This window comes from Cariama cristata, unplaced genomic scaffold (assembly GCF_000690535.1).
Source record: "Cariama cristata isolate BGI_N322 unplaced genomic scaffold, ASM69053v1 scaffold2641, whole genome shotgun sequence".
NCBI lineage: Eukaryota > Metazoa > Chordata > Aves > Cariamiformes > Cariamidae > Cariama > Cariama cristata.
In genome coordinates this window covers 97,147-117,624 of record NW_009600848.1, presented here as the reverse complement: position 1 = coordinate 117,624, position 20,478 = coordinate 97,147, and the positions used below count along the sequence as shown (strand labels likewise).

The 20,478-nt window shown below is 37.1% G+C and overlaps 1 protein-coding gene across 7 annotated transcripts in view; it reads left to right on the top strand.

Moving 5' to 3' along the window:
• Positions 1–5,593: 5,593 nt before the first annotated feature.
• Positions 5,594–20,478, top strand: part of NRCAM (neuronal cell adhesion molecule) — a 77,813-nt gene continuing 62,928 nt past the window's right edge. For 3 of the 7 annotated variants that reach the window (XM_009710189.1, XM_009710187.1, XM_009710184.1), the window contains exons 1-7: positions 5,620–5,710; positions 7,990–8,007; positions 10,017–10,122; positions 13,021–13,217; positions 14,127–14,249; positions 14,626–14,796; positions 17,409–17,520. In XM_009710189.1, the coding sequence (XP_009708491.1) occupies positions 5,620–5,710; positions 7,990–8,007; positions 10,017–10,122; positions 13,021–13,217; positions 14,127–14,249; positions 14,626–14,796; positions 17,409–17,520 (818 nt within the window). Of the gene's footprint in view, positions 5,711–7,989; positions 8,008–10,016; positions 10,123–13,020; positions 13,218–14,126; positions 14,250–14,625; positions 14,797–15,217; positions 15,275–17,408; positions 17,521–20,478 lie in introns of all 7 variants that reach the window. The other 4 variants (XM_009710186.1, XM_009710182.1, XM_009710185.1 and 1 more) reach the window with 3 other exon arrangements.

The window sequence follows — 20,478 nt, the reverse complement described above, 5'->3', positions numbered from 1 at the left end:
TCATAAACAGGAGGTCAGAGAAGACGATTTGGTATTCCCTGGTGACTTTAAATAGTAGACTGTGACAAAGGAATAATTTGGAGGAAAGCAGTGTGGTGTTTTCCAGAGTTCTAGAGGATTAGAAATAATTCTAATTTGGTGTATTTTAGAAAGTTTTAAAAATAGTTTCTATTTATGTCACCTGTGTTCAGCCACCACAGAGCTATATGTCCTGTGGTAAGTAGACTAAGAAGACTAAGACCGCCTACCTGTAAATAGACCATACCTTGGACAATTTACATCTAATAGGTAAGAGGTGGATGGGGAAAGCAAACCAGTGGGGGCTCAATTGACTACATGATTATTCAAGAGCAGAATTTTGAATAGATCTCAGGTCTGTTGATATGTGTGTGGGTGTTTAGTCTATTAAGTCATGCTACCTCCATAAAAATAGCTAGAATAAAGACAATATCTAAATAGCATTGTTGTTTCTATTAGTACTGTATCCATGACACTTAGGTAGCGTAACACTAAGTGCATTGTTATCTGTTTCTATTTGAGAGATTTTAAATGCAATAATTGTTTCTAGTCGGAGTTTTTAATGTTACCTGTTACTGTAAATGCTAGATAAGCTAAAAAAGAAGTGTGAAATTTGAAACCAGTTGTTCAAAGATATTTTAAATCATCTTATTGATACTTGCATAGTTAGCATAATTGTATAAAATACATAAACCCTGTAAAGATCTGTCAGTAAGTGGTAAGGGTATTGCAGTTGTCCTCAAAAGCAACCATTTTGTGCTTTTTATCTGTTAAAAATATAACATAAAATGTGTGTATTATCAGCACTCTTTTTTATGTACGAGTCATTAAATCCATTTACCTCATTTGAAATGGCTTTTCATGTTTCCATGGAGCTTTATATAAGGCTGATTTGAAACAGATTTCCTTGAAAACTGTTTATTTTTCGTATATTCTAATTATATCTGTCTTTCACTGTAAGAAAAAATACAGGTATTAGACAAATGAAGCAGAGGAAGTTTTTTGCTCAGTAGTAATTTTCCTCTCCTTTGCAGTGTCTAACTTGTTCCCCATTAATTTTATCATGACTATATAGAAGAGAATGCTTTTTTTCCCCCTAATGGCCATGAAATATTCCAGTTATTCTTTCTTGCAGCTTTAGAACCCTTTCACAATTCTAACATTCACCTTGATTTCAAATCACATTCATAGAGAACTTTTTGTCTTAAAATAATGTGAATGAGTAGAAATGCATGATCAGTTGTTGCATCAAAACTCAGTGGAACAACATTACGTTTAGAAAATACCTTTCTTTAACTTTGCACTAGGCTGAATTTCAATAAATACACTCCCTTACATCATATTAAAGAAATACTGCAGCTGTGCTTACAGGGAAATCAAAGATGCCATGTGCTTATGTTGAAGATAGCTAGAGGACAAGCGTGTTCCCTCTCTCAATTGGAGCCTTAATTGATTAAACTTTGAAATGTCCATTGAGAGTGTGTCTGTCTGTATTAATATCCCAATTAGGATTTAGTAATTCTCAATACTAGTATAGTATAGTAAAATATACCCTACTGTTTGCATTCCACAATCATGCATACTGTTCAATTGTTAATACCCTCCCTGGCAGATTTTGACCTGAGCCAGCCATAATTCTCCCAGACGATGCCTCGGCATGATTCAGGGAGTAGCACAGTGCATAGGTAGTATGGAGACTTCCCTCAGAGGGAAGGGATGTAAGCCGTGATGTGTCGGTTTCTTCTCCCAAGTAGCAAGTGACAGGATGAGAGGAAATGGCCTGAAGTTGTGCCAGGGGAGGTTTAGATTGGATATTAGGAAAAATTTCTTCACTGAAAGGATTGTCAAGCACTGGAACAGACTGCCCAGGGAAGTGATTGAGTCACCATCCCTGAAGATATTTAAAAGACACTTAATATTTAAAAGACACATAGACATGGAGCTTAGGGACATGGTTTAGTGGTGGACTTGGCAGCGTTGGGTTTACAGTTGGTCTCAATGATCTTAAGAGTCCTTTCCAACCTAAATGATTCTATGATTCTATGATTCATTCGCTCTTAAGCTCTTAAAATCAAGAAGGAGGTCCCTGTCCCGTTTGATTTATAGTATGAAAAGGAATCTTGGCTTCTACCTCCCATATGATCCTTTCCCATATGCATGCTGGTTTTCCTAGCTCCTTCAGTGTTTTCAAAGTATCTGTTTTTGTTCTTTATGGCCAAAAGTGTCCAGACACGTGAGTCGCAGCAGAGAGATCACTGGCACCAAACTGTGCCAGATAGTCTACCTGGTGCTTTCATTCTTCCAGTTCTGTCTTTCTGTAGCTCATCTGTAAAAAGTAGTAATATCTATTTTTTAAAAAAAGTGGAAGTCTCTCACTTGATTCTTGTTCTTTTGTCATACCTAAAAGCCCTCCCTTTGAAAGCCAATATTACACTTTGTGATAAAACATTATTATACTTTGCTTATGCATTCATATTTACCTTGACTCCTGTTTGCTACATTATAGCTTCAACCTTTTGTCCATAATTTTACTCACAATCAGCATCTCAGCAAGAAGCACAGAAGATATAACAAGTGGTATTTTGTTATTTACATAAGAGGTATGTAGATATAGAGAATCTTACTTTGTACAAATCAGTGAACAGACTCCTGAATGAGCTGTCAAAATATATGTTTTCCTGTGAAAAGAGGAGAACAAAATGTCTGAATTATGAGAGATCTTAAATTATCTGGAGGCAAAGGCAATCTGCTATATAAATATTTCAAGTTTTGAAATTAAAGCCTTTACATTGATCTGCAGTTAGAGGCCTGGCCTTATTTTGTAGCAGATAGTATTATGTCAAACCAATGTTTAGTTCTACTTGGCAGCTGTTGTATTCGTACTAAATTATGTCAGATTTAATCTTGAATATACTCAACAAGAGCACCCAGTTGTGCTGACAAACCTAAAATTATTTTCAGTTAAATATGTTCTATCACAAACCATTTGGGCACATTGCCTCTCTGAAGAATGACAAAGTCAGTGTGCAAGCTCAGCTTTATCATTCCCGCTGCCTGTTGAATTCCCATATTATATCTAAACATCCCAGCAGTAGACTCAATAGGTATCCTACTGGAATGTTGCAGTAGCAGAGGTAGACAATGTGAGGCATTTTCTCAAGGGTATTACTTTCACAATCATTTCAATTGCACATGCCTGATTCACCACTGCTTGCATATTCATTTGTACTTGTTCAAAGGGAATACAGTTTAATTGGAAAATACTCTCAAATCACTGCAACACTCATTTTACATGGTGAAAGAACAAGATGATAAAGTGGATAATCAGGTTATCAGAGTTTCATAAGGAGAACTGAAGTTTTGCTTGGAGAAGAAATGATGTAAGTCAAGGTTTACTTGTAGAATACTTCAAAGAGTATCCTGTAAATCCTGGGTCAAACACGTTGTACAGAGAGGGTACCTTGTTAATTATGGTGATTCTGTAATGAGGTGATGACATAAAGATCAGGAGAACAGTGTGTAAGAACCTAGTTTAACTGGAGAAGAGCAGAGAGCTGTAGTCGATGGAACAAAATCAGATCTTCTGAAGAGCACTCCATCGCAGGAAACACGCTGGAGTGCTCTCAGGCACTCTCAAGAGAAGTCTCTCTCCTTCCCCTTGCTCCCTGCAGTGGGAGAATAGGAAACTACATGTGCCAAAAGTAGGATGGAAGAAACACTTCTCCCCCAGCTAAACCCCCAATGCTTTAGGGTACTCATTTAAAATGTAGCAAAGTTCAATTTATTTTTCTAGGAAAGTCTGAGTACTTGTCATGCTTCCCTGCTGTATGCCTTAACCACTCTCTGGCTATTTTCAAGTTAGGTTTGCTACCTTGTCTGCTTCTGCAGTTCCAGTTTGTATAAATAAATATGCAAAGGCTAGAATTCAAGTATTCTCTCTTCTGATGAGTTTCGTAATCTTTCTGATCTCCTGTGACAAATAGTTGTTTTGTTATGGTGTGCAGTACTGTAGGTAGTTTTGAATGTGAATAAGCAATTTACCTTCTCACGTGGTGCCGCGGTCAGCAGTTCCAAAGAGCTCCAAGGAGCAGTACGTCTCTAGGAGTTTAACATGCTAGGATATTTTGATTTTGAAACCAACATTTGTGTTGTAGATAGTGACAGTAAGAATCAGAGAGTTTGATGTGCTGGGTTAGGGTGAGAGGTTGAGCTCTACACCTCAGTTCTGGTATCCAGTTCCAGTCTCTGCTCAGAAGACTGTACAAAGAGAAAGACCATTTACACCAGCAATTAAGAGACATAATTTCTTCTGTAATCTGAAGATTGAGGGAAATTCTTAGCATAGACTGGTTTAAGTAACTTCAGTAACAAATAACTCTTCACATCTGTAGGCATAGCTGGGGAAGTGCTCATTCAAGGTAAATTAATGCTGATCACTTTGACCTTCCTGATCAGTCTGGCATCTGGGAAGTACTTTCTCAGCTGATGTCCATTCACTGAAAATGCATTGTGTAAGCACCATTTGGATTTCTAAGGCTGTATTCTTATAGCTCTTTGTACGTCACTGGTGAAGACTATGGGGCTTGCAGGCAGCTAGTTTTTACTCCTTCAACATTCCTCTAAGTTAGAGCTTGGTCTTAAGTGCGGTAAAAATAAGGAGAGAGCCAGAACCATTCTGCCATGGCTAGTATGATCTCTCATCCTTGGTTGAGGGGCAAAATCTAGCACATTTCAAAGAACAGATTTCCCTCAAGTTTCATTTCTGCCACCTCTTCACATAGGAAAGGAGAAGAGAGTTTGATAGTGTGTGCTGCCAGTTAATTGCATTTTGGTTTCAGGCTAGAAGTCACAAAGTATTTCAATGTTACGTATTTTGGCTGGAATCAGAAATCCAGGAATAGGAGCCTAGCTTCTTATACAGTACATAAGCTAGCACCTCAGTGTGGCAATCCATGAAGTCTTTTGTATTCAGTCTACAGCTGTCTATTAGGAAGGGTTCCAAAGCGGGGAGAAGCTGAGATACCTGACTCAGAGCTGCAGGAAGATCCCACAGTTTACTTAGCAAATTTGTGGCCAGGCATACTTTTATTGGAGTAGATGCCTAAAACAGCTCTTTTTAAGAATTGTGCGGGGTGTTTGAGAGAGAGACTAGATGGGCATTCAGAGCTTTAATCTCCTAAATCTACTTTGGAGGACTATTATCTTTACTATATACTGGTTTTTAACTAGCTGGACTGATGCTTTATCCCTCTTAGGAGAGGCATGTGTATTTACATTCAACAAGGCTATAGGAGTTGTTCACTAGCTTCCTTAGGAAAGTGTTATGGTCTAGGTGTCCTAAGAAATTCTGGATCTCTGCTTGGATTTCATTAGAGCGCATGGTTTAACTATTATCCCTGGTTATAGTATGTAGACTGCTGATATTTCATAATATTATTAAGATGTGATCATTCAACTCTCCATAGTATCTACTTATTGTTATTATCTTATTTTTATTTACTAGGTTTCTTGTCCGTATTTACATAACTATTCCAAGCTACATAGTCTGATGAAGTTGAACTTCATTCTTCAAGTGTGATTTACTCAATACAGCCTAAAATCATGATGAAAAAGAAGAGCATGTCTGCAAGCAAAGCTTCCTTGGTCTTCTTTCTGTGCCAAATGATTTCTGCATTGGATGTACCTCTTGACTGTAAGTATTAACCTGTTAAATAAGTGCAGAATAATGGAAGATTAATTCATTTCTGTATAGGAAGATGAAAATAAGTCCAACATGGAGCTAAACGTGGAGTCTGTTTGCAGGACATAATGATTATGAATATTTACACTAATTTACTGAAGATTTAAAAAAACTGTGCATATAAAATTACTTACATTGTTCACTTGAGAAGGGTTAACATAGGATTCTCATGAATACTCACACCTTGGTGTACCTTGATGAAAATGAAGAAAGGCAGGGAAATCCAGTTAAATGCTACTTATTTGTGAAATTAAGATCATATTGACAATTTACTGAGAACTCCAGGACAGTTCCAGGAGCTGATATAAGATCTAGTAAAAGATTCAAATATCTAAAATTCAGACACTGGAAGCATCTTACTTTTTGATCCAGAAGAGTAAGTTAGGCTTTTAGATGTCCTAAGCAGTACCTGAAAACAGTTAAGTACCTATCTTTAAATTAAAAGCATGTGTACTGAGCAGGAAACTCTAGCATAACCAGTGAGGAAACATCTAGAAGAGGGGAAATCCCAGGATCTGAAATTCTTGTCTAATATAAGACTGTGTTAATGGGCAACTTTGAAGGTATCACTCCATGTTGAAGAGGAAGCAATGGTAGCTGCTGCATTTTATAGCCCTAATAGCGAATTTTATGAAATTATTCATGCTTCAGGTTGTTACTTTCTTCTTAAGATAAGCATGATCACAGTTTCAGAACTCAGTGAACCATATTGTACCTCACAGTGGCTGTTCATGTGTTAATTACCAGAGAAGAGAACGTTAGGGATGGTGTTAAATTGATGGATTAATACGTCAGTACATTTGCTTATGGTTCTAATTCGCATGGCTTTCTTTACCCCATATGTTTTTGATACCTTCCCACCTTCCATAAATGTATGTTTTTCTTTAATAATCATTGACATAAATTGCAACTGCTTTGATGTTTTTTTTTCCCCCTGCCTCTCAAACCAATGACCTGTATTTCTGTGACAAGATCAATGTATCTGAATCACATCAGGCTTGTGCTGTGAATGCTTTTAGAGCGATAAACTGTGGCTTAAAGAGGGCTTCAAAAGTTTAGTGAATTAATGTCTTATTTTCTAAAGCTGATTTTTCTCGCTAAGTATTTTTGCAGGCTAGAAATTGTGTTTTAAACCCATCTTGTATTTTAGAAACAAATGTAAATTGTACACCACTCTAAGATCTTTTGTATAGAGCAACACTTCAGGTTAAATTAACCAGAAATGCATCAATAGACAAAAATGAGTAGCCCTTTTTGATGTATCATGTTAACTCTCAATTAACTTGTTCCCTACTACATAATGTCTAATAACTTTGTTAGGTCTGATAAAGTCACATACTTGAATTTTTAGCCAAAGATCCTATTAACCAAAATTACATCTATAATGATGTTATTGCTTTCATAAATAATTATTAGAATGGGCTCTGGGAGAGCACGACAAGGGAAGGACTTGTCTTTTCTGTGGATCTTCCGTACATACCCACCACAGAGACCTGGTGGTGAGAACATATTTGATTAGTTGAACCTTTAGGTTTCGTCCAGGTTAGCAGTTCCTATGCTCATCAGTGTCTCAAAGTAGGTAAGGGATGACTGATAATGTAGCTGACCAAAAGCAGTTTGACTTGCTCTAAAATGTTATTGGTGAGGAGACATATATGCAAAATAGTTGAAGTGAACAATAAAGATGTGACAACTAAGATGATTTTTTTTTTGTGTAGTTATTTTTCAAACCAAAAGGGATTGCATCTCTGTTGAGTAGAATTGGGTGCTTTCATCTTTGTAGGAGTAATTTTAGCCTGAAGCGTTTTCTTTGTTCTTCCGTATGATCATGTAGGTGAATTGATTTTGACTGCAACATGAGGGCGGTGCACGCCATTAATTCTGATTTACTGTCTCCTCAATATCAGTGTTATGTGATTTTGGCCTTGCAAAGACACAAACCAGGGTTGCCCTTAAAAAGTCAACACTTCAGAAAAGTTTCTCATACTGTGAACTTTGAGATAAATGTAGTAGTATCTGACACAATGGAAATCATGGCTGGAATTTCAGGCATCGCTGCATGGGTTACAGTGCTAAATGTTTTAAATGTTTTCTTTTTAATGGTGACCAATGTACTTGTCAGAGATACTTATCTTCCCTCTCAGAAATGCTAATTTTCTTTTAACTAACAAATGTTTCTCTTTAATCTCCATTTGTCCATTCAACTGCTGATTCTGATGGGGGAATAAAAGCAAAACTTCTAGAAGAATGTAAGTTCCTGTCCACAAAAACTAGGCTGTGTGCTGCTGAAAATTAATACTGATTGTGTTGCAAATTGAATTTGCAGTCCTAAAATGTGTGATTCTGACATTTTGTTGGTAATTTGTTTTGCTGTAGCTAGGTGTTTTGTGCATGCAGTGTTCAGAAAATACTACTGTACATAAATCAATGTTCTGATATTTTGAACAAATTAATTGTGTGATTTTTGATTGTGTGCTGTCTGAACTTTAAAATCTTTACTTAATATGAGCATGAGCAATGTTCTATTACTACTTTCAGGAGTAAATATATTTAATAAAAAATAAATTCATTGAAATATATGTACTTATATACTATTTTACATGTCCGAGTTGGAGATGTTTTTATATCCTTAAAGAACAGTGGATACAGTTATTTAAGTAGACCTCATCTTTTGTGGGATCTCCTAACTCAGCTCTAGTGACATGGTTAATTTAGTAAGTTTTAAGTGTGGTTCAGAGCACAGGAGTGGAGACTTCAGGTCTTTGATGTGCATCAGATGGAATATTTTGTATTTTGGGCGGTGTTCATGTCATGTCCCTTTTCAGAGTGTACTTGCTTTTCCCAAGTAAGCATCTGATGTGTACTGACCCTGAGAACTGCCTCCGAGAGGGAAAAGGACTGTCTTCGCAGTGCCTCTCTAAAGAAATACACAAAGTGTCATCATCGTGTAAAAGTGTCACCTTCCTCTTTTAAGCACACTCCTCTCTGCAGTGAGGAAGAGGAGCAAAACCCAGCTCTGCATGGCCTGTTCTGTTCTGCTTAGATGCTGTATCTCATTATGATTCCATGATCCGGTCTTTTTTTCCTGGCTGTTTCTTGTGGGTAGGGCTTTACAGATGGCTACCTCTTTTCTGTGCAACAGAGTACTTAATGTATAATCATAGGGAAGACTTAAAATGAAAATCCAGTTTTACAGTTTTAACTGGCTAGAGTGAGGCATGAGAACACAGCTAACTCTAATGATTGAAATATTTTGCTAAAGTGGCAAGAAATTACCCCAAAGTACTAGCAAAGTGTATTGTTGGACAGACAATTTACAACATTTAGACAGGTATGTTTGCAGGCATGTTATTAAACTGGTTCCTTTACATGACACTAAACTATAAACAGATGAATAATGTTGAAGATGACACCTTTCTCACTGTCTTAATATCATAAACAGGATTTTTTAAATGCAAAAATGGGAATAGATAATGGTAACAGATTATCTATTACTTTAAATAGGTAGGCATCAACTACTTTGTCAGGTGTATAAATTCTGTTTTATGCTACACATTCTAGAGTACTTGATAAATCATAAATGTTAAATGTTGGTTTCTCCTGAGGCAGTTCACAAGATTGACTGTATTTTTGTTATTTTTTTTAAGGAGAATCAGTACATGTTTACTGTTTACATGTTTACTCTGTTTGGAAACTAATAGAGTCTTTTACTTATAACACATTTTTTACTCCTGAAAAGTAGCTCCTAAAAGCATGCTTTGTAGATTAATTCAGTATATTGAGCACAATAAATGTGTGAAAGGTTTACACCCATAGAGAATTTGGAAATACATAAAATGTTTAGAAATACAAAGCGATGTATTTTTTTTTTTTCTTTCTGTGTGGTAAAAAACATTTTATGTGGGTATATGTCTCACAACTCTTCATTCAGGATATGTTGGACTTAGAATTCAAATGTCCTTTGATTTTGTGAAAATCTGTTGACATCTGACATAGAAATTATATTCGTTAAACTTTTTTTGGCCAAGATCTTCATCTACTGTAAATTGGCATAGCTCAGTTGGACGTTACTATAGCTACACTGATTTACAAGAGTAGAGGGCTTCAGCCTCCTAATACAAAGGATACTTTAGTCCTACTCTTCTGTTGTTGATTTGGTTGCCAACTGCAATTCTGCTTTCTCTCTTACAAAACTGTCTTGCTGATACTTGGAAAATATTGTTAAATTCCTCTCTGTTTCTTATATTCCATAATGAAGTGTCGCAACCTCCTACGATAACTCAGCAATCTCCAAAAGATTACATTATTGACCCTCGAGAGAATATTGTAATACAGTGTGAAGCAAAAGGAAAGCCGCCTCCTAGGTTAGTAGCGTTTTGTTTTGATTTTTTTGACCTAACAGCATAGGATAACTGCGATAAAATAATGTAACTTTTGTAAACTAACAAGTATATGCATATGGATTTGCTTGCATGCGCAGAAACATGCACGCACTCTTACCTTTGTAATTTAAACAGCTGCCAGAGAGTGGCATATATTTGACTCTTCTCATACTTGACATTTAAACTTTTCTATAGTCATGAAGCAAGTGTAGTGTTTTTTTTCTCCTCAAAGCTCGAACAATACAGTGATACTCGATTATTACAAGAGCAGATAGGTATATGCCCATGGAAAGCACTGAGAGGCATGCCGTACTATGAACTGTATCACATTCCAGATTTAGACATAGAGTCTAAGAAGAATGGATACTGAATAAATTCAGAGTAACGCTATTAAATTCAAATTTAATGTTTTGTAAATCATTCCGTTTTATGAGTCTCATCTTGACATACTTAAGCACTTTGTGGGAAGTTATGTAATGTGTATCAGTTTTAATGATCAGTAGCCTTGATTTACCAAGTGTATTTAAGAGCCTCAAGTTTTGGTTTTGACAGAAATGGTGACCCTATGTATAGATCAGATCCCTGATGATCTTCCGTTTTAAGGCCCCATTCCAGTATCTTGAAATATTTGAAAACTACTCATTTCAAGATACTAAGTACTTGCGCTGGAAACAGCAGTAGTCGTGATGCATTTTGGCATTTCTAGTAACTGCTTCTGATTTCAGACTATGAAGAGAAATGTGCATTTCTCTGCTCTCAGTATTGTTATGCTACAACTTACTAGCAAGGTCAGCCTGTAATTGTTAATTCAGACACAAACTGAGCTCATTAAGTGTACTTCTTCTGAATAACCAGGGTTTTTTCTACATTATTCCTTCTGACTGCCTTGGGATCATGGTTATGATTCTGGGCAGCAGAATGGAGAAGATGGAGATTATCTGTGATACTGTCACCCTTTCTAGTGTTCTGTTAATGGTAGGAGTGCCATCAAGCTGCTGTGTTTTACCGGCATTTTAATTTAGCAGGCATGGTGCCATTCTCAAGAGTCTGAGTGTTGACCTGGAGGATTAGATGATTATTGTGTGCTTTGGGACAACTGTACTGCTGCTGCAGATGTTTCCCTTGAATGCCTTTTTTTGGGTTGGATTTACCTGAGAGAACAAGAGCACTGTCCATGAGACGGACACATCTGAGTCATGTGCCAGGGCTCTGTGCTGTACAGCCTCATCTTCCCCATCAAACCTCTGTCTCACTTTGTTTCTCTGCTACAGAGGAAGTGACAGGATTTAAGTGCAGAATTTTCTCATGAGTTTTATAAGCTTGTGCTTAGTTTTGCTTATTTTTAAAGATGCAACATCCAAGTAATTTATTTCAGTAGTTAGTCTGGTCCATCAGTCTTGATGACCTGCAAATGCATATTGGAACTTGAGCTGCTTCAAAGCTCTGAAGCTGAAGATGAATTTTCTCAGCTTGGAGTGTGAATTGTTTGTTAAAACAGGGTAACTTCTTATGGTGAGAACAGCTGGCATAAAGGTTTATGGATGTGCTGCTACCTATAGCTTAAGCAGTGAAGATTCTGACTTTCATATATCTCAAATTCAGGGTTTTGTACCACATTTCCCACCTGTCATTTGAAGCTACATCAGAGTTCCCTGTATCCTTCAGTGTTACTGGTAGCAGAGGGTTACAGAAACCCCTCGTTCTGCAGCTTCACCTGCAAGGTCGTAAGAAACAAGTTCACTGTTGGTTCACTATGCTTGCTAGTCCTCCCCAAAACACTGCAGTGTGGTGCAGTGCTGCTGGTCAGGTCCAGTTCTTCTGCTGTCCCCCTGCACGAAGTGCGAATAGCATGTCCAGTCCTGCCCTCCTACTGCAGAAGGTCAGCAGACTATTCAAATCGCTTAGAATTTGAGCTTTTCCAGTACCATATAAATTTATATTTTTAGGAAGCATTCTAACCAGTAAGCATATATAGTGTTTGTGTTTAAGATTATGAAGCAGAAATGTAATGAGTACAAAAACTGCTGTTCACAGCATTTGAACCTGAGAGTACTCAGCACTTCACAGGCATTGATCTAGCTCTCTGTAACTCTATTTTTGACCGTTAATGAAGCATAAGTAGGAAACTGGTGTTTATGGCACTATAAATCACAGACTGTGAATCTCTGCTTTTTTACACTTTTTTAATGAGTTCTAATAGTCTTCATTTTTAGGGACTCCTTTTCAAAACACCTCTTGCTTTAAGTAACACTGGTATAAAGTTACTAGATTAATTATGGACTATCAGACTGCAACATTTCATTTAAAGAATTATGGCTGTTTCCGTTAGAGTAGTGAAAAGAAATCAAACTCACTACAGTCTTCAATTCACTTGCATAACTTTAAAATGGCCAAACCAATTAAAAGAAATGGTCTCCTGCTGGAATATGAGATGACACATTTCAGCCCAGAGCAAGTTTTTAAAGGCAGGTTTATAAACCCTTTCAACAATAGGTTTTATAATGGAAATGCTAATGCAGCTTTAGCAATATCAGTTCTTGCAGATGCTACTATATCATCTTTAGTAGAAAGAAAATCAGTTCTTTTCCATATACAATTAACTTCAGAATCTTTTAATGTAATTTAAAAAAACCCTGACTTTGAAATGGTTCCTGCTAATAAGTTCAGCAAAGCCTTTTATCTTAAGGTATTGCCAGATTTCTTATATTAAAAAGTGCTCTATTACTTTATTAGTTCATTTAGTTTGGGAATAAGTCTTATTTATCTTATAAAGAAAAAATACTGTGTATTATTGAAAATTACTTTTTTCTTCTTTCTCTCCACCCAATCTACAAAAAGCAACTGAAGAAGAAACTTTTATTTTTGTTTTTATTATTTTAGCTTCTCCTGGACACGCAATGGAACTCATTTTGATATAGATAAAGATGCACAGGTAACAATGAAACCAAATTCAGGGACCCTTGTCATAAATATTATGAATGGTGGGAAGGCAGAAGCTTATGAAGGAGTATACCAGTGTACAGCAAGGAATGAACGAGGAGCAGCCATTTCCAACAATATTGTTATACGACCTTCTAGTAAGTGAAGCTCTTAATGTTCATAAAATGTGAAACGCTTTGTTTTGCTAATTTTCTTAAGAATGTTTTGCTTTTGCTTTTCCTTACTTAAAAATTTAATCATCAAAGTGATCATGTTAGAAGGTATTGTATAGTTTCTGATATTCAGATTTCATAATGTATTGCATGTTCTCTCCGATATTCCTTAGAAAATTTAATAGCCAAAATGCTTTCCTGTTTTTTTTGGTACGTCTGGATGACCTATTATGTTTAAAATTGGGTTATATATATGATGCTAGAATTAGAATAAAAGTGTTTAAATCCTTAATGCACATCATTGATGAGGACAATTTTTATTCTTTCTGATGCATGTATTGCATGGTTTTTATAATAGCTTTAATACAGAACAGATTAGAAACAAAAAGATAAAGCTAAAATATTTTTATTAATGGTAGACTGTTTCTACAGCTTTTTATGTGATTTTTTCTCTCAGATCAGTTTTTCAGGCTTCTCAGCTTAAAATGTGCTGTTGTCACATTTTTATTAAAACAGTGTGTGCATAATAGTGTTTCAGGAAGGTCTACCTTTTTTTCTAATTTAGTGCTTCACTTTTTTTTTTTGCATAATCGTAGTTAAAACTTTCCAAGATACTGTTATTGAACCCTTAGTGTTTAGAGTAGGCAAAATAATTTGAATCATTTGATTATACTTTCAGCAAATCATTGCTGTACAAAATGTTTGAAAGAGAACTTACTTTTCTCCCAGGAATACATAAAAAACCAAAAATTAAATTAGTAAACATGATAGGACTTAACATTCTGATACATGTAGTTCTTCTGTTTTTCTGGAATATTATGTGCATTTCTTCCTTAAATTCTGGAATTTTTGTCAAGCCGTGGTTTGTATGTGTGTTAAAATTTCTTTCTATAGGATCCCCTTTGTGGACAAAAGAAAAACTAGAACCAAATCAGGTTCGAGAAGGTGATTCATTAGTATTACACTGCAGACCTCCTGTTGGCTTACCACCACCTATAATTTTTTGGATGGATAATGGTGAGTTTGTTTTTTATGCAGAATTCATTTACTTTTTGCAGTTGTTCTACATAGTTGATCATTGCTTACCAAAACCAGAGATGGTAGAGTTTCTCTCCAAGTTAAAATTCAAAATTTCCACATCTGTAGAAACGAAGAAACAAGCAGACATGCAACCCAAAAGCATGAAGTCAAAAGCAACTGAAGATCTTAATGTAAGTTGTAGATTAACCCACTGGGGAGGAATGGAAAAAGAAGGCAACTTGAGAGGAAACTTAGAAAGGTCTATATATTTGCAAACCCACAAACAGCGTAATTGAGCAAACGTGGAGTCTGCAGATCATAACAATGAAGTACATATTATAATTGAGAAAAATGTGTTCTTGTTTTCCCTTAGCTTTCCAAAGACTGCCTCAAAGTGAAAGAGTTTCTCAGGGTCTAAATGGAGACCTGTATTTTTCTAATGTTCAACCAGAAGACACCAGGGAGGACTATATCTGCTATGCAAGATTTAATCATACGCAAACTATACAACAGAAACAACCCATTTCTGTCAAAGTCTTTTCAAGTAGGTATTGCATTACCTAATTACATACTTACATAGTATTTATTCAGAATTCTGAAGTTATTTGGCAAAGTTAAGTAGTGTTACGGTAGGGAATTTTGTCATTTTAATTCTGAATAAGAAATTTTCCAGTTGTCTTGACATACAATTCATTTTAAAAGCTGTCAATTTGTTCCTTTGGCTTTGTCTTTTGAAAAAATGTTTGTAAGATTTGAAGTATTGAAAAAATACAGTGTAAAAAAAAAATAGTTTTCAGATGGGTTTTATGTCCAATAATATCAAGTTATGATGATTATTGTAACTATTGAAACAAATTAATCAATCATTTGATTAACTCACTGTGGCTGTATCATCACCTTTTGATTCCCAGTACTTTGATTTATCCCTCTTGTATGCATTTTTCATGATATTCTGTTTATTTCAGTGGATTCATTGAATGACACTATAGCTGCTAATTTGAGTGACACTGATATTTATGGTGGTGAGTTACACTGGTCCCCACTGATACTCCCTGATTCAGAGTAGCATTTAGTTAACTAACTTCACCTCCATGGCTACTTAATCTTTTGCTCCCTTTTCAGTTTCTAATAAAGGTATCTATTAGTGCTGGTGATAATACATATTTTAGAAAGGGACTGCACAGTGTGATCCTTTCAAATATTTAATGTTTCAATGTTATTATAACATACTGCTCATTAAAAATAAGAACTCTTATAATAAATGAGTCATTTCACACTGGGGCAGATTTTAAAAATTGTCTATTTGATTGCTTCTATACTGTGTTACTTTTTTACATTTTTCCTCCAATTTACCTAGTAGTTTGATATGTTCATTATCACTGGGACTATTCAATATCACATGCTGCATAATAAATAACAACAATTAAGCATTTAACAGATGCATTTCACATTTAATAGCTTATTGAATGTACCATTCATTTTTAATGTATTTCATAAGTGTAAAATGAATTAATTAAAATCTAAACACTTTAATACTATCTATATAAGTAACTTTGTAGGGGAAAGATGACTTTTGTTTGTCTGGTGTTTAAGCTGGTCTTTACATTAATCTACGTTGAATGGTCTTTTGTATATTGTGAATTAAATCCTCCTGAACAGGTTTAGTGAGACTGACTTTGGAGCAACACTGATACTGTAAGACTTGAGGTTCTAGACTCTCTACTTACTTGATATTGTGTGAGATAGATAGAAAATACATGATACTTGTTCTATTTTTGTCTTTTTCCTTGTCAAATGAGGCTTTGTACATATTAAACCATAACTTATGGGAATCTAAAATAAAACAAGGCCACAGAATATTTTAATTCTCTGCATAAAAATTAGATGTCATTCAGGAACAGACAAGAAATACATACGTGAACACAGAATGATATATTAGATACAATTAGTGAGGAAAACACCATTTGATTGGCTCACAATGCAGAAATACCAGAGGTAATTCTTCTGAATTTTCGTGGTCTTGCAAAATGAGTCGGCAGTACTTAGTAGTGCCGCAACTGGGTAGATTGGTCATTGCCTGTGACCATCAACTGCGTTCTTGACTCCAGAATGCCCTTTTCTCCCAACTTTTAAGTTGTTCATGTACTAGTTTTTAAGGAACTCATGACACATACTGTATTAAAATTAAGTGTTCTTTTTATGTTAATCTATTCTGTAATCCTGTACCCTAATAAACAAGAGTTTATTATGTTTCTGCTCACATTTTAAGAAAATACAATAATTTACTGTAATGATTCAGACTGCTACTGCACTTTAGACCAATTTAATCCTATATTTTAAAATTGCTATAAAAGAACATTAGAGTATTTACAGAAAGCACTCTATTATTACAGAAAGCACTCTTGTTACAGAAAGCACTCTTATTCTGACTTCCATGAAAGCACATGAAATGCCATAATATTTCAAGAGCCAACAGAGTATAGTGTCAGAAATGGGTCTTAAATTTATAGCTGTCTGTTTACTGTGGTTATTTCTTGCAGCTTAATCAATGGTTCTTTATTACTAGACTGGGGAACAGCTTGAATTAAAGTTAAATGTATAGTAAGAGGAGAATACAAGGTTTAACTTCTGAAAAGATGCCTCACATTATCTAGAAAATACTGAACAAAGCATATTGCAAAGTGGAGTGTACCTTTTATCTTCTTGGTTTATCTTTCTGAATACAATAACTTTGCTTTATTTGTGTTTTGATGGAAGCCTAGAATTTTTTGGTAACTTTCAGTCTTGCACTATGACTTATATCAGTGGCCTCTTACTCCCCGTAATAGTTCTGCTGAAGTGAGTAGGGGCTGCTTAGGATTGAGGCTCAGCATCCATCCATCAGGCTGCATAGTTGCCGATGTAAAAACTGTGTATCAGTTGCTCCCATGTTTAATAATAACATTTTTCATGTATGTGTTCAAAATTAGAGCATCTAACAGGTTGAGATATGTTATGTCTGTCAAAAACCTAATTTGTTGAGCTGTGTAGTTGTGTAACACAATGATTTTTAATTAAATGGCCAATGTGGAGCAAAATCTCTGTCCAAAATGTGTGCATTTGATCAGTATTAGAACAAAATTTAGAAATTAATTATTTTATTTTTTCTTGTTGCAGCAAAGCCAGTTACAGAGAGGCAGCCAATTCTTCTAACACCAACAGGTAGCACAAGTACCAAAGTGGAACTCAGAGGAAATGTGCTTTTGTTGGAGTGCATTGCAGCAGGATTGTGAGTTACTTCTTAGACAGTTTTTTCTAAAAAAATAAAGAAACAGAGGGAAACATTTCAGAAATGCTTAAAATGTTACTGTATAAGCTTAGGTGTTTCAAAGAAACAGAAATGTAAAATGGAAAGAGCTCTCTTAAGGAAGTCCACCATTTACTTGGCCATCAGCAGATTTTGAAAGTGACTATGAACATAAGTAAGGCCTCTGCCTTCTCATATCCCCAAACCCTACGCACAGGATTCAGGTTGTACCATTGGTTTTTTTAAAGGACACAAGCAAGAAATGCCATAGGGTAAACTCAGACACACATCTGCGAAATCACAGTCAGGAATCAAGCCTCTATTTTTTTCCTAAATTTACAATCATTAGGCTCTCAAGTTATATAAAAATAGATAAGAATCTGCTGGTCTAATCTGAAAAAGCTGTTACATATGCTAAAAATTACTTAGTAGATCAGCTAGGTGGGAGTTGTTAGAACATACCTTCAGCTCCTTACATCCAATTTCTCATTGTAATTGAGTTTAATTGGTACTTGTTTCTTCGATGTAATGAAGTTTGTTTCTGCTGGTTATTGTGCAAGTAGAAGATGACTAAAGGGCAATTTAACTTCATGAATTAAACTGATCTTAAATCAGTTTCATTCTCAGGAAGAAATCTGAGAAAAGAAGTAGAAAATCTTTAGTACCTATTTCAGGAACTGTAAACATGTTTACAGTGCACAAAAGCATATAATGCAGCGTGCTCTGAGGTAGCATGAGGAAAGCCAATAATTGCAAATGATGCAGCACAGCATCATGCACATGTGTTCACTTGCATAAACTCCGTGGGGCATGCTCATGCACGGCTTGACACAGCTTGATACAAGCATCAGTGCAGTGTTTCTGTCTCAGCTATGGTCTGCTCAGGTGTCTGCACCAGCACCACTAGCAAGACCACACCTGTGAGTGGGAGTAGCATCAGCTCAGGTAATCTTCATTTGCCCAGGTTATCTTTTCCTCCATTTTACCAGTCAGAGGAAAGGGCACAGCCAGAAATAGATGTAAAATGCAGATTAACTTCTGGCTTTGTGACTGGTGCCATCATGAGGGCTTTGGCTTTTAGGACAATGGGACATTCTTTGGTGACTATAACCTATTAGAGAGGGTTGGAATCCACCTGTTGAGAAGAGGCAAGGGAGTCTTGGGCAGCAGACTGGCCAACTTCGTGAGGCGGGCTTTAAACTGAAGGACTCAAGGGGTAGGATCCAAAGTGACAATGCCCATGCCATCACATCTAATTGAGGAATAAGCCAGGCCAACCAGAACATTGACAAGTGTTCCTTAGCTGCCTCCCAAGATGAGAACCAGAAGGCCAGCCACCTCAAGGGTGTGTGTGGCTACGGTAGATTCTCTTCCACCCCACCTGGGAAACCTCCATGGTTGATTACCTCTCTGAACTGCCCGTACACCAACGCGCGCAGCATGGGGAATAAACAGGAAGAATTAGAGATCTGTGTGAGGTCACAGGGCCACGATCTCATTGCAATTACAGAGACATGGTGGGACAGGTCGCATGACTGGAATGCTGTCATGGATGGCTGCGTACTGTTTAGGAAGGACAGGCTAGGAAGGCAAGGTGGTGGAGTTGCTCTCCCTCTATGTAAGGGAGCAACTGGAACATATCAAGCTCTGCCCAAGGGCAGATGAGAAATGAATCAAGATCTTATGAGTAAGAGTTAAGGGGCAGGATAATATGGGTGACACTGTTGTGGGTGTTTACTACAGGCCACCTGATCAGGATGAGGGAGTCAATGAGGCCTTCTACAGATAGCTGAAAGCAGCCTCACAATCACAGGCCCTGGTTCTCATGGGAGACTTCAACCACCCTGATATCTGCTGGAAAGACAACAGAGCCAGGCACACACAGTTCAAGAGGTTCCTGCAGAGCATTCATGATAACTTTTTGACACAGGTGGTGGAGGAGCCAACAAGGAGGGGTGTTCTGCTGGGCTTTGTATTAACAAACAAAGAGAGACTGGTTGGGGATGTGAAAGTTGAGGGCAGCCTTGGCTACAGTGACCATGAGATGGTGGAGTTCAGGATCCTGCACGGAGGAGGCAAGGCCATAAGTAGGATTACTACCCTGGACTTCAGGAGAGCTGACTTTGGCCTCTTCAGGGACTGACTTGGAGACATCCCATGGGTTAGGGCTATGGAAGGTAGGGGGGCCCAGGAGAGCTGGTTAATATTCAACACCACTTCCTGCAGGCTCAAGATCAGTGCATCCCTGTGAGCAAGAAATCAAGCAGAGAGGGCAGGAGACCTGCATGGATGAGCAAGGAGCTTCTGGCAAAAGTCAAATGGAAGAAGGAAGTTTATGGAGTGTGGAAAAGGGACAGGCCACTTGGGAGGAATATAGGAACGTTGTCAGGGTGTGCAGGTATATGATGAGGAAGGCTGAGGTCCACTTGAAATTAAATCTGGCAAGGAGTGTCAAAAGACAATAGGAAGGGCTTCTACAAGTACGTCAACAGCAAAAGGAAGGCCAGGGAAAGTATGGGCCTGCTGTTGAACATGGCGGGTACTCTGGTGATGGAGGATACAGAGAAGGTGAAGTTACTGAATGCACTCTTTGCTTCAGTCTTTATGGCCAAGGCAGGCCCTCAGGATTCCCAGACCCTGGAAATAAGAGAAGAATCCTGGAGAGGGACACTTTCCCTTGGTTGAGGAGGATCAGGTTAGAGACCGTTTAAGCAAACTGGACATCCACAAATCTATGGGCCCTGACGGGAGGCACCCAGGAGTGCTGAGGGAACTGTCAAGTTCAACAAGGGCAAGTGTAGGGAGGAATAACCCCATGCACCAGTACAGGCTGGCAGTTGACCTGCTGGAGAGCATCTCGACAGAGAGGGACCTGGGAGGCCTGGTGAACAACAAGTTGATCATGAGCCAGCAATGTGCCCTCGTGGCCAAGACGGCCAA